Genomic DNA, 14998 nt, shown 5'->3' with positions numbered 1-14998 from the left:
ATGATTGAGTCATTTTTCAGTCACGTCCAACTCTTCATGACCCCATTTGGGGTTTTCTTGGCAAAGATACTGGAGTGGTTTGTCATTTCCTTCTCCAGCTGTCCAGGCTTAACAGTTAAAAAACCACATCTATCTTTGTTTAAAAAGTCCAGGTCTCAGGGTCCTGTGATTTTACACAGAAATAAGGATAGGGCTGTGAGATTTACTAATAATCCATAAGCCTTATTTAAATAATATGCTAACCTTCTCTACCCACATTTGTATGAGCATTGCTGGAAAAATAACTCGTAGCAGTGGTGATGGGTTTGCATTTGACTGCTCTGCCTTATCTCTGTCATCTCTATGCTAGATAACATGGCCAGGGATTTGGACATCTTTTACCACCGAGTCACACCTTGGCTACAGAGGAAGGAGTGGCTTTTTCATGAGCCTCTTTGTGCAATAGACGTATACCCCTTTTCCTCAGAATCCTGGAGGATATTTCTTCCCTTCTGTCTCCATATTCATCTTCTCTTCCTCTGCTGTGGCCATTCTTCTCTGACCAAGAGAGCTTTGTGTGGGATCTCTGGGGCCCCATCAGTTCTGCTCCTTAATTAGCTAGAGGAGCCCCTGTGAAGTGATGCAAGGAGCCTGGGCTCTCCCTGGAGCTGTGTTCTGTTGTCTGGTGCCCCAGGCCCTTCCCTGCTGCTCCAGGGAGCCCGATGCCAGGAAACCATTCAGCTAATGCACCAATGCCACCTCTTGTCTCAATCCCATGAAGATGCATGTGACCTGACATGATCTTGGCATGTAAACAAGTGCTCAGCAGATTTTCAGCTCCTGAGCTGTGGCTTTTCTTCCTAACCTGCCTCTCTAGCAGTGGGAAGGTTTAAGGCAAACCAAAGAAGGAGCACAGGGGAACATCATACTGCCAGTGGAAAGAGCCCTGGACTAGGAATCAGCAGACACAGATTCTGATTGTAATTCAGAGTCTTTCTAGCTTTGTGACACTGCACAGATCAGCGCCCCTCTCCTCGCTGCAGTCCTCTGTAAAATGAGGATCACGACGCGGCTGTCTGCCAGCTATGAGGAAAGTGCTTGGTATACATCCTCCTCACCCTCATCCCCGTGACAGGGAGGCAGTGTGGCCAGTCAATCGATAAGCATGTAGTAAGCACCTAGTGTGTGCCAGCTCTGGGGATAGCAGACCCTACTCCTCGGGAACTTGTGGTCTGATGGGAGGGAGAGAAAACAAGGGCATGCATAAACACATCCAGAAGAAAATGAGGATAAATGCAAAGTAATGAATTGCAAGGTAATTTAAGAGGCAGGGGCATGAGTGGCTGAGGGCATCAGCAGTGTCTTCATGTATGAGGTGGGACTCAAGCAGAACCTTACAGGAAGAGAGAGATTCTTTGAGGCAGAGGGGAGGAGGGTGGGCCTTTCAGGCATGGGGCTTGTTGTTGTTGTTTGTCCTTCTTCCCCCCCCCCCCCCCAAAGACCGTGACGTCAGGAAGGTAAGGCCATGATTTGCAAGTGGATTGGATTATAGTGAGGCAGGGCTGTACGAAGTCACCAGCCTCACTTTCTCCTCTGGAGCCATCTGGGTCCAGTGGCCAGATAATGGATCCGGATGACTGGAGGTGGCCCTGGATGCAGTGAGAGATCTTTGCCTTTCTAAGCTGAGGTCTTTCCCAGGTCTTAGTTTGTCTGAGACAACACCCATTCAGTGATGAAGGCTAGGTAAGAAATAAGGCAAAAAATGGCCTCTTTTACCTACTCAAAAAAGTAATCAATCTGGGAGGGGAAGACCCTCAGCGTTTCTGGCCAGAACAGAAACAATTACTATTTATCTTCACTGGCTTGGGGAATGACCAGTCCAAAGATGTGGAGATAGGAGATGGAGATTCTGTGTGAGGGATAGAGGGATGGTTTTGGATTCTAGAGTGCCAGAAGGGGCTATAGATGTGGAACATGGCATATAATGTCATACTTTTTCAATGCTCTGGTTAGTTTTATTGAGCTGGTTTTGTTTTGTTTTTACTTTTCCTCTTTCTTACATGTTATAAGGACTGGCTCTCTGAAAGGGAGGAGACATGCATTGGGAAACGTGGGCGAAATGAAATAAAAGATAGAAATTAAAGTGTATTTGTAAAAACTCTATGAACTGGGTTTCACCCCATCCCCTGGCCTCCCCACCACCATGGTTTGGAGTATCTGCCCCTCCCACCAGTAGCGATTACTGTACAGCCTTACCAGTCTGGTGGATCGACAGTCTTTTATTTTAGTCTTTCTCTCTCCTAATGGAGACTTTGGACTACTTCAGCTGCAGAAATTTATTGCCATCTTGTTCAAGTGTCTTAGAAAATGTTTCCAGTCAATAAGGTTTATCAGAAGGATGTATAAAGTTACCAAAAAAAGGAAAGTAGTGCACCGGTAACTCAAGGAGTGGGAGATGAGCAAATGTCGAAGACCTGCCATTTACCTTCCCACACTGCACTCAGTGTTTGCAATTATTAGGAGATGATGAAGAAAAGGAAAAGTTGTGTTTGAAGTGTCTTCAGTAATTATGTGTCCTGTGTATCATACTCCTACATACCTGTTCCAACTTGGATACCGCTTGATAATGTGGGCTGTGCTGATGGGTCATAAGCATCACAGAGCCTATCGGTGTGGAAAAACTTTGAATAAAGGCCTCATGATGAACTGTACATCTGTCATCCTGGGACCAGCCCAGCTAATTTTGCCCGTCGTGAATGCTGGAACTAGTTTTACCTTCTCCAGAGAGAAACCTACAGTGCTTCCCAGCAGGGGAGGCCTGATGTCAGGTCCATTAGAGTGAGTCATCCGTGCAGATTTATCTCATTCATCGATTTCTCCTGATGATCGTTTCTGCTTCATAGAATAATAGTGATGATGATGACCACAGTGACGGTGATGGTGACAATCTGGATGATGTGATTTCTAACAGACGGCTGAGTCACGGGGTTTGTTTATAGAAAAGGAGGAATATATGATGGCAGCTTAGGACATGGTCATCACCACCAGAAAGTAGAGCTAGCTTATCCTGGAGGAGTCTAGATTTAGTCACCAGTGCAGATTGTGTGAGGAAATGGTGCAGGCTGCAAAAACATAGTACCTACATAATACCTAGCGAGACATGATCAGATGACTTGTTATGCAAGTTAGTCATAGCTCACTCTCTGCAGCTTGGCCCTGACCCTAAAACATCCTCGAACTTAGCCCTGCTCTAGCCATCTCCAGCTCCCCAGACCCACACTCTCACACACTTCTTGTTCTGGGAATGCTAGTCAAATCAATACCGCTGTGCCTTCTGGAAAGACCATGTCACGGGAGTGCTCAGTAGCTCCACTCCCTACCCCTGGCACTTTGCCTGGCCACCATTCCCCTGTATTGTGTTATCTCCTCTCATTAAACTGGAAGCTTCCTGAGAGCTAGGACTGGCTCTCTTTTGGATTTATATCTCCTGTGCTTAGCATGGTGCCTGCCACATTTGGGGCGCTAAATCAATGCTTTTTCATTTACTCAATTACGTCTTACTAATTCACTAATTTTCATCGTGTCAGGTTTGAAAAAAGGCAAATCTTCGTACTGCATATATAGACCTCAAAACATCCTTGAGAGGTCAGTGATAAACTGCTGGACCCAGAGCATCAGGCAAAACCCAGCTGTGGCCCACAATCACCCAAATGTAGCATTGATCTATAACAATTTAAGCACAACGTTTTAAATAGATGTTGCCGTACCAAACACTTATTGTCTTCATGCTCCATGGAATGAAGAGGTCTCCAAATACAGACACCTAGCAGAAGAGATCAGAATCATGTGGGAATGGAGTCAAGTATACATCATTCCTCCTGTTCTATCTGCAGTTGGATTTGTGCTGAAGATGCTTTCATTGAGCCTCCAGAGGACGAGCTTACGTCTCCATGCTTTTATTCAAATTCTTTAGCAAGTTATTTTATCCATCTGTGTCCACAGAATATTAAATGTAAAAGAACAATTACAAGATAATAATGACTTGTCCCTGGATCATTTCTATCTGAACGCTATCAAAAAGATGAGAAAAATGGGATAATAATAATGTATAATAATAATATGCAGTGGTGAATTGCATTCTTTCTATATGAAGGTGACAACCATCACTCACCAACTGGAGGACATGCACTTAGAATTGTTTCTGCAGTTACAGGGATAGACTATACCAAACCACCCCAACTCTCTCGCCCGGTGGCCCTGGAGACCAGGAGCACCTATTTTTAGAGTCGATGAGAGCTGTCTGTGTGAAGGAGAGCAAAGCTATCTGGCGCATAGGAAGGTCCTTATTGGCAAGACTGGGATAACTGTGTATCTTGCACGCAATCTTTTGCCCCCAATACGTTGAAATGCTGCAACTTGTCCTGCATACAGTAGACTCTTCATGAGCCTTTGTCATATAGAGCTGTTTAGATGAAGAGCCTGTGGATTTCCAACTCTGTAATCATCCAGAAATCCATTCCTCTTACTCTCTCCCCTTTTGTGGTTAGAATTCTTAATGTCTCCTTTCTCAGCCGTGAGCGCTGTAACAGACTTGAGTTCCTATTTCTCACTGCTTTCGTTGGAGATCTAATCTGGAAAAGAGGTCGAGCTCCCCCTCCCCAGCCCTGGGTGGCCTTGGTGGGTATGCCTTGCAAAGCCATTACTTTTCTGGCCTGACCACAAGGCCTGGCTGAGGACTCTTTGCAGCCAGCCACACTCTGATTCCCTCTATTTGCTGTTGAATGTCTGCTCTGGGGACAGACTGTAGGTGGCTTTCTCTGTCTTGCTGCTAGCCTAGGAGTGGAAAAAGTTTAGCCGGGGAGCTGCTGGTTGAGGTCATCGCAGGGTTTTGCTTGTTTGAAGAAAATCAAACTGAAACCTGATTCAGGGGATTAGAGTTGGAGGAGAAGAGCTTTGTTCTTTAAAAAGAACAATCTCATTTCCTGATTTGTAATCCCCAAAAGCCTTGGTAAGTTTGCTCTTGGAAATAAACCAAGGCTCCTAGTGGGATTGCATATGAAACATACAAATGAGGGCTGCTAATTTTGCCTGCCAGCCCCCGTCGAGGTCTACCCTTGTCCAATGACATTTAAACCAGAGACTGTGGTTCCTAGGCCTCAGACTTGACATTGCTGGCAGCGTTACTCTCATTGTGGGATCCGATGGCAGTCTGACGCGAGCCGGGCGTTCTTTCTGGGACAGGTTGGAGGCTGACGCCATTTGTCAGATAACTGTTGTTTGGTGGAATTTGTTCCTGGGTTCTCATTGTCTCTGCTTCAGTTAAAGCCCTGTGGGCCAGCTTGGTTTGTCTCGGGCTGTTTCTAACTCATGGCCTATTAGTGGCTTACCCTTTCAGTGCTTCGCGTTGCTTGTCCTTAGGTCTCTTTCCTAATTCTCCTGCCCAGCCCAACAGCAGGAACCCCATAGGTGCTGGCTCACCAACCAGGAGCAGCCCTGGTCCAGCTGTGCAGCCCAGCCCTTCTGAGTTAGAACCAGCAGAGCTGAAATACTTCCTGGCTTCTCGTGAGGGAACTCATTTGCCATCAGTCATGTGAAATGGACGTGAGCTGACATTTGAAAGGCTCTATGAGAGATTGTACTTTTAGCTGGGCCCAAAGCTTTGGGTATAGTCAGACATCTTAGACGAGGATGTGTTAGCCTCCTTCCCGTCCAAACTCTTGGTCTGGAACTGCCTTCTTTGTCTCTGACTTAATAAATCACTGGTGGAAGCAGCGTGGCATCCATAATGGACCTGGATTTGAGTCTTACCTGACTAGCAGATGTGTGACTGGGGGCTCCACTTTTCTCATCTGCTCCATGGGTACAATCCTTAGGTCTCATGGTTAATTGTGAAACTCCTGTGTGACACTTAAAACATTGGCCAGCATTTGACTGAGGCATCGACAAAGCCCTTCCAAAAGTTGAGCTCATGTTTGAGAAAACAAAACCACTGACTTACTATAAGGACACATTTCCTAATAATTAGACTTGTCTGAAAATGACAGAAGGCAGCTACATGATGTAGAGAGAGCTGAGTGGGGATGAACGTGGTTAGGACTTTTTCCTGCATCTGGCAGAGGCTGGAACAGATGCTAACTCAGAGCCTTCCTAACTCTGAGATTCTGTGATGCTGTGAATTGATCTCTTAATAATTATCTGCTATAAGCCAAACACTGACAGTATAAGGTGATAAGTGTGTGTGTGTGTGTGTGTGTGTGTGTGTGTGTGTGTGTGATGAGAGGGTTTTGAGTGTGGATTGTGAACTCGAGCTCAATCAGGGAGGAGGTATGACGAGACACCATTTCACGGCAAAAAGGCCTAGTTGTTTTAGTGGACTGTAAGCTTGAGGTGAGTTAGCTATGGGCCATCATAACCAAGAAAGCTCACGTGATCTTAGAATGCATCCAGAGAAGGATGGCATCTAGAGGGGAGGTCTAGAGTTTCACCGTTCTCTTCCCTGGTCAGACCATATTTACATTATCTGGGCACCTCATCTTAAGGATAGTATTGACAAGATGGAATGCCCCCAGAGGAGCCAGGTGTGCATTCCTTGAAGTAACTGGCAGTGCTGAGTCTGGAGAATACTGAAAGCTGTCATGTAGAAAAGGGATTTGGCTCATTCTGCTCAGCCCTGAATGGCATAACTAGGGGGAATGGGTGGAAGTTGTAGAGAGACAGATTTCCGCTTAATGTTAGAGGGAAATTCTTCATAGCAATTACAGCTGTCCAAGAGTAGAGTGGGGTACCTCAAAAGTTAGTAAGCCTTCCAGTCATTAGAGTTCTTAGCAGCAAGGCTGGATGGCCAGCTCTTGGCAGGCTAGCGGGGAGGGAGTCACTGTAAAGATGAGTCTTACTCAGGTGTAAGTCAACCTGGATCACCTTTGAGATTCCCCCTTCAGGCTCTGTGATTCCACTTTAAAGTCGCATTTCCTGCATGATTGTGGTTCAGTGGTACCTTGAGGAACAAAGGAGAAAATCATAATGGAAGACTGTAAGTGTGGAGAGCCTGAAGATGGCTTCATAGATCCATAGATTTTGAGCCAGAAGGGCCCCCTTCTTATACTGATGAGTAAACAAGACAAGAGAGGTGAAAGAATTCAACCCACATCGAGCTGCTGCTGAGCACATCCTTATGAATGGCATCATCTTCAGGCTGTCAGGGGATTTTGTGTGCATTCCTTCTGACAAGGGTTTGAGCTCAGTCTCAGGAGCAGAATCTGTTTGTTTTCCAAGTACGGTACTAACTCCCCCAGAAGTGTTCATAAAACCACACCAGTATGTGGGTGACTAGATGATAAATGCTTGGGGTACGGCAACCCACAAAACAAAGAAAATTGCAAAATGTCTCCCAGTCCTGCTTTTGTAGTCATAGGGACATCATGAAAGAAAAAGATGGGTTGAGTATGCTGAGAATCAAATGGTTTTAGACAGTCTAGAAAACTAGGTTAATTGTCTGTGCTTAAAATCAGAACCAATCCAATGATATGCTTTTGGAGGAATTAAATCCTAGCAACATTGGCAGGCTCACTCCAAAGTAAGTGAGAGGCAATGGCATCAAGGAGAGGCATGACCAGAAAGGGATGTGAACAAATCTCACATCAAGAGGAAAGACTAATATATGGGTGGAGAAACTTTGTGCCACTCGGGGGTCCCGTGTAATGTTTAGAGACCAAGAGGAAAGCAGCGGACTCATTGGACGGACCCTTATGGAAGATATATGGACACAAGTAACACCGGATGAGATTCACCTGGATGAGATCATGAACGCACTGAATTATGTGTACCCGTTCTTTCTGTGTCTGAAAGGTCTTTGTAAAGGCCTTGTGTCATTTTCAAGCTTGCACAATTTGAAGAGATCATAGAACTCATCTGTAAGTGGTGTTACAGGCACTAAATTTGAATAGTATCTCCCTGAGGGTCATTTACCTTCTTGTCTGTAATAGGTATTTTTCTTTAATTATAGGACCTGGAATAAGGATGTTGTATATAATTGTGTAACTTTACCCAGTTACTTTTAACTGTTGCTTATAAATGGTTTCTGTTCTACCTGAAACAGATGATTGAAGTATAGAAATGTATATGGGCTTTATGAAGACCCTGTATATATAAGAAGTCCCCAGATCAAAAACATTTTTATTTTATAGAGCAGATATTATTGCCACTAACTTTAATAACTGCTTGTACGTGACCATTTGAGTATATCCAGCCCCAACATAGATGTCAGTACTTGACTGGATCTTGTTAATTTCATTTTAAAGAAAACACATGATAGTAAATCTCTGCAAACTGATTCTGAAATTCAGGTGTAGACCAAAGCTTTAGTTGAGTATACAACTTTCTCCTATCATATCTTGCATTGGAGTATTCCTAAATTTTTCTCAAGACAAATATTGAATCAATGATAAATGCCTTTTACATCTCTGCTTCCCAGCACGCAATGAAGTCAGAGTTGCCATCTTGCCCCTTGATTTTGCTGCTGTTTGTGGGCCAAAGCAAGACCTTTTGATTTCATATGTAAGAGGACTTGAGCAATAAAACTTGACATTCTTCCCCGAGACTTGTATATGTCCCCACAGCCCCGTGTAGTTATCTTCTTGTTAACGACTTCGAAGCCAGAGCCATAAACTGAACATGTACCCCAGGCGCTCCTGTAAATGGCATCTTGACTTTACGTGGTCTCTTTGAGTTGAAACCAATTTGGAGTGGAAGGAAGGGTAGAGGGACTTTCAGAGAAGGGCTCTGATGTAGAAATTTGAGGGTGGAGTACAGAAAGCTTGAAATGTGCGAATGTTCTCTTTGCTTTTGTGAAGGGTGAAGGGTATTCCAGTAGGCCTCTTCATATCTACAAGTGGTCCTGTGCTGAAAAATTGAGTGTGGAATTGGGATAGTTGTTGCTACGTGTGTGTGTGTGTGTGTGTGTGTGTGCACGCATGCATATACTGGCAATAACACACCCGTGAGATAATACAAATAATCAGTGAGGGCATAATTAATGGTATGGTAGGGAATATTTTTCGATAAATGCTTGGGGAATGAGGTGACAGGCGTGAAATTAGAAAATTCCTTGAGCGACCTAAAATATAAATAGCTTTCGGAACTGAAAAGAGTTTCACAGCTGAAGATTTGATTGTGTTGAGAGGAAAAACTTCTTTTTCTTCTCCCCCTCCCTTCTCCTTTGCAAGTTGTTTGTCCATTCACCAAACAAACGCTCTGCAGCCCCGCGCAGCTCATGGGAAGAACTCTCAGGTCGAAGCAGTACAGTTTCCTTGCTGTCAGGACGCTGGAATTAATGGTGTTTTGATGACACGAATTTTGAAGGGCAAACAAAGAAGCTGAAGGGTGAGAGACATGGCTCCTTAGAAGCTCAGGCCTCCTCTCCCCCAGCCTCTCTTGTCTTCCCCGTCATCCGTCTGCCAATCTCCCTGTCCATGGTTAGTTAAAGGCGCTTTTCATCCTCTTTTCTTTCCCACAGAGTTTGCCAGATCCGGCCCGGTGCCTGGGTTCCAGGAGGACACGCTGCAGTTGGCCTTCATCGACTTGAGACAAGTAGGTCTTTGTGTTTTTGTTTTTTGTTTTTCTTTTAAGATGTGTGACTGAAGACCATCAGGTCTTAAGGAAAAGGGGAGGGGAAGGGGGGGTTGGTGTTGGCAATTCACGCCGGAGACCTAAGGTTTTTTCCCTGTGTTTGAGGCCGCCCCTTTTATTTAGCTATCTGGGGTCCTTTGCTGTAGTGGAGGTGAATGGCAGGGGTGGGAGGAGAGGGACTGGAGTGAGCCCCAAGCGCCGGGCCCCATTGTGCCGGAGTTCGCGTCTGCAGACACAGCAGAAAGATAACGCCACGACTCTGCAAGCTGACACCGAGCAGGTGTTGCTAACAGTGAAGGCAGTGATGCAGACACCGCCTGCAAGGAGAACTTTTGTTCGCAGATAATGCTGGGAGAAACGTTTCAGGAGGGTGGAGGGATTTGCATTCTGGGCTGTTGGTGTGGCCTCCTGCCCCCTTACACCTCCCTGGTCTCAGGCAGTTCTCAGCCATGAGGGAGAGAGGGATGGTTTAGGAAGGTGATCGGGCCGCGCCCTGCCTGTCCTGCCGGGGTCGCAAGGTGCCCGTCGCTAGTGGCTGGATGTAGAGCAGCTCCTTGAGCATTGCTGAGGCTTGGCAGCCTGATCTAGGGGAAAGGGCAGGTCTGGGGAAGTGCTCACTGTGGACCGAAATGGGCAGGTCGAGAGGCCTGGGTAATTTTGGGGTGGGCAGCCAGGGCCAGAGCAGGGGTCGGAGTGAGCTGGGCTCTGTCATCTCTTAGCTCTGAAGATGGATGGGGTTGGAGAGAAGTGTGAATGAAGTGAGAGTCAATGACGGATGTCTCTCTCCTTATTAAAACAATCATTTTTTTGTCTGTTAAGAAAAGGGGGCTGGCTTTGTTTCTCCTGCCACAATGATGCAATGCCTCTTGTTTTCGAGGCTGACATAGTTTGCATTCTGAAAACTTTGAGATGCCCAGAGCGTTTCTTAAAGCTGTAGGACCCCTCGTATCGATGATCTCCTCATCACTGGGACTCGATTCATGCCAGAACAGCTGTGAACCCATAATGGATGGCCCGAGCCACCCCCGAATCCTCACGGATAGGTGGCGTCATCTGTCATCTGATGACACTTCTAGAAAGCGCTGTTGGGCGGGTAACAGAAAATTGCGGCTCCAGAGACCCACCAAGGGTTGAGAATTCAAGCCGCGTCCCAGAGACGTGTGTCAACCTCATATTTGTTTGGGGGCCCAAGGAGGGGCTGTGGGTTCTCTTACACATGGGGTCTGTTCTCAGCGTGGTCCCAAATGGGGCTGAGTATCTATTCCCACAGTACAGAGCTTCCCACCTGTGGGTTTAGTGGTCGTGCTGGGGCTTTCAGCTGGTTAACCCCATGATGGTTGTAAGATTGGCAGGTGTGAGTTTTTGCTTGGGAGTTTCTGGAGTGGAGTGGGCTCTTGGTTTTTGCTCCTTCGTTTCATCGCCTAAACCTCTAAGGCAACTGAAGTTGGTTAAAAAGAGGAAAACGTCTATTCTCAGGAATGACACATCACCAGAAGTGCTGTGCTCCTGGGAGGGAGTGTGGTCACTTGGAATTGGTTCGTGGTCCCTGTGGAAAGCAGTGTGTGTGTACGTGAAATGTTGACCCTGGAAGTAAACTGGCGAGGACCTGAGCCAGGTGTGGCCTCCAGGACCAGTCTTCTCAGAGACCCGTGAGGTCTACTTGAATCCCTATTCTCAGTTGTCTTTATTCTTGCTCTTTCTGCTTTTCCTTTTGGTTGTGATTTGGAGGGGTAAGGGGAGAGGAGAAAACAAAGTTCTAGATAATTTTGACCACTGAGTGATGGTACATTTGAATTTTGATCTTTTCCTTTGAAATCTCTTTCTATGTCACCATGGAAAGGATTCAGAGAGCTCGTCTTTCCTAACCTGTTACCACAGGGAGAACCCTGGATAAGGAGAAGCAGGAGGGAGGGATTGGGAATGACCATCTAGGTCGTCCCTCAAGCCCAGCAGGTCCCAGACAAATAGAGCTGTTGGAGGCGGTGAGGGAAAGTTCCCAGCACTCCCGGAGCTAGAAATATCTGTCCATTCCGAGTCATTCTAGGTAGGGTTTTTCAAAACCATACTGATTTTGCACTAAGATGCCTCGAAAGTGTCTATATCTTCTGAACTCTAGAACATTAAACAGAGAATAAACCTCATAAAATTCACAGGGATATTTGCCTAAGCTTTGGTTAGCTATCCTAACCTTCAGTGGTGTGACTCCAATAATGGGTCCACAGGGCGTGATGAGTACCCTCGATGCCACTGGAGAGGCACCCAAACCTCCTTCCTAAATTGTTCATCCTCTGGGAAGGGAGCAAGTTGTAGGTGAAGGTTCTGTGCTCTCCCCGCTGTGCTCCCCTTCTCTTTCCAGCTTCTGCGTTCTTCTTGAGGAGAGCAGTGAAACAGAATTTTAAGGTGAAGCTATGTTTGCCAGGGTATTTTTCTAGATATTAATTAAACATTTGCAGCATGGATTTGATAGCTTGGTATTCGTGTCTTCATCTTTACATACAGCTTAGGTCGGTTATTATAGGGTTGGGACACAATTTTACACACACAGCGTGGATTTATGTGGCTCTTAGGTTTGTGCTTGGGCCAATGTTCAGTCTTGAGGAGGACTGGCATAGAGGGCTTACTCATAAAGGACTCCATTCACCTTTGAATTATTAGTGATTTATATTCTTCTAGGACTGAGTATTAGGCAAGCCAGTATTTGACTTTAAATTAGAACATACCATTTCACCTCCCTGGGCCTCAGTTTCCTCATCTGTAAAAATGAGGGGACTGGACTCTGGGTTCCCTTTCAGTTCTGCCCATCTGTTCCAGGCATTCCAGCAAATATTTATCCTATGCAGCTTGTCCTTCTGGAACTGTCTATAACATGATCCCTGCTCATGATGAACTTACCTTCTCTCTGGGAGGTCTGGAGTTGCTCACATGAAGTAATTGGAGACTAATGGCCTTTGTTCAAAGGCCAAATTGTATAGGGCAGTCATTCAATGGTCAGGAAGGGCAGTGAGGCCAGAGGAGTTACTGAGGTCTTCCTGGGGGAAATGGGCCTTGGGCCTTCCAGAATGGGTGGGAAGGGGATGGACAGAGAAGAGAAAAAAAGTAGGTGGGAGAGAAAACCATATCTAAAATGTATTGAGGAATGACTGGGAAGGAGAATTATTGTTGTCAGTGTGGAGGGTGGCATTTCTCCCATCCTCTCCCAAAAGTCTGGGCTAACTTCTTGAAACTCCATGCTGACACTTCTCTTGTCGTCTTTTTCTTCCTTCTTTCTTCCCCCACTTCTTCCTCTTCTTCATCTCACACTGTTTACGAATGCCAGCCCACCTCCATTCTGTCCATTCTGGGCACCTCCAGCCACAGCTGTGTGAGCCACACAGCACAGCGCCTCCTCCTTGGAGAGAGAAGGACTCGTTTTTCCCGTCCCTTCAGAACGGTTTCCTCTTCAGGGAGATGAGGCTGTTTTCTCTTCCTTGTGCCCAGTGGTTGTTTACTTCCTACATACTTAACTTTCTTGCAAAGTTGAATGGACCGGATTATACATCCAGTAGAAAAGGATGTTGCATCAGATCTCCTGAATGGGGCTCTTGGGCAGCGGCTTTTGTGAAGCAAAATCATCCCGAGATATAGAGGGCTTTTTTTAGCTGAAGCTGGTGCCATTCCCTCTGGACCAGTTATTCCCCAATTTGTACACCTACAGCCTGAAGTAAACACCGTGCATTTCCATCGCAAAGACACACTGCCTTGTAAACAAGAAGCTTGAATCTGTAGCTTGGGAGAAACAATCTTCAGCCCTCTTTGCCTCCTTTGAAAAGGAGCTGGAGTTTTAGGTCATTGATGGAGTTGGGAGCTGGGCTGCTTACTGTGGCTAGGCCAAGACATCTGTATCCAGCTAAAGGAGACATAGAGCATTAAATCTGTGCTTCCTCTAACAGGGACCACATTCGCCTCATTGCCTCCATCCCCAAAGCGAGTAAAGGTCACTGGATAAGAGGAAATTTAAGGCTGGGAACACTCCTGTCTTGCTTAACTGCCAATTTGCTCATATGGAAAAACCTTACTTTTATTTAATAATCATTTAATTTCATTTTACCCTCAGTGGAAAAACCACTTCCAGTAAAAAGCTGGACCTGCCAGATACAGTGTATGTCCAAACTAGTATTTATAGTCACTGGTGACGGCTTCTTCTTGACTCCTTCTCCTTCATCAAGCAGCCTCAGCCTCTAGGGTTCTCTCTCCTCTGGACCAGCTGCTCCTTCACTCTGCTCGAGCTAGTCCCCGTGTCTGAGCCTTTCTGATTCCCACAGTAAAAGAGCTCGTTGAGAAGGTGGAGGTGGGGAGCACGGGAGCGTGACAAGCTGAGGTGTGAAGCTAGCTAGGCTTCTCAGTCAGGAAGCAAAAAAGAATGGTGGTGGCGTGAACTGCCGGTGCTCTGCTCTCTTAGGTGCTCCTAGGGTGCTCTTACCACACCCATGGGAAGAGGAGAAAACAGGCTTTAGCCACCTGTAATCATTTTGGGAAAGGTCTTGGGACTTGCTTCATTCTCGGAATCTGTTCCTGATGGGTCAGCACAAAGAGGCAGTTGGAGGCCATTCTGAACCCTTGCTTTAAAAGAGTTCAGTGGTCTTGGGCTGCCCATTAGTAGAGCTGGGAGGGGAAGTCTCCATGAGTTGCAGGGCATTGGGGATCTTTAGGCCTCACATGCCAAAAAGGTCCTGCTGTAGGGACCTGCAGGAGCTCTCAGGAGATGGCACAGAATTGGGAGCCAGGAGGCCTGTTCCTGGCCCTGGTGCTGATATGCTACATGACCTTGAACAAAAGGACCTGGGGATTTGCTTTTCCTAGCTTGACTGTTGGGCCCCCGGGGCCCCTGTCCTCTCCCAGGGATGGGGTGACAACCGCAAAGCATTTCCAGATCATCAGTGCTGCATTGGTGGAGAGGAGTGAGTGAAAGGAGGGGCAGACAGCATCCGTAACAGTGCTCTCTTGTGTGAATTAAAAAGGCAGGGATGTGTTTTTTTGTATTATCTCTGTATGTGTGGGTGGCCCAGGCACTGCGAATCTAGAGATCCCTGCTTTCTCTTCCGAGCTTTGTGGCCAGACTTGCTTGATACCCCAACTTTTCCTGAATCCTTTGGTGCAGTGTCTGTGTTCCACCCATCAGCTCTCCAGCCCCGTGGTGCTTTTACTTCTGTTCCATTTTATGGATGAGGAAATGATTGTATTTCATCAATCTCAGATGGCCTCAGGCCAGTAGACATTTATTGTAGCATGTAGTGGTATATAGAGGACTGGATTTAGAGTCAAGCAGGCATGAATTCCTGTGCCTCCCACCATCCTGGGCTAACACGTCACCTCTGTGTAGGGGGCATGCATCATCATCATCATCATCATCATCATC

General features: G+C 46.3%; 1 protein-coding gene across 3 annotated transcripts in view; it reads left to right on the top strand.

Annotated features, from left to right (window-relative positions):
* EXOC6B (exocyst complex component 6B) overlaps nucleotides 1–14998 on the top strand; it is a 607320-nt gene that overhangs the window by 442795 nt on the left and 149527 nt on the right. For all 3 annotated transcript variants that reach the window (XM_027839975.1, XM_027839976.1, XM_027839977.1), the window contains exon 20: nucleotides 9491–9564. In XM_027839975.1, coding sequence (XP_027695776.1) covers nucleotides 9491–9564 — 74 coding nt within the window. The remainder of the gene's footprint in view (nucleotides 1–9490; nucleotides 9565–14998) is intronic.

This window comes from Vombatus ursinus, unplaced genomic scaffold, assembly GCF_900497805.2.
Source record: "Vombatus ursinus unplaced genomic scaffold, bare-nosed wombat genome assembly UNPS02014837.1, whole genome shotgun sequence".
In the NCBI taxonomy this organism is placed as follows: Eukaryota; Metazoa; Chordata; class Mammalia; order Diprotodontia; family Vombatidae; genus Vombatus; species Vombatus ursinus.
The sequence above is the reverse complement of the archived record's forward strand: the minus strand, read 5'-3'. Positions and strand labels throughout refer to the sequence as shown.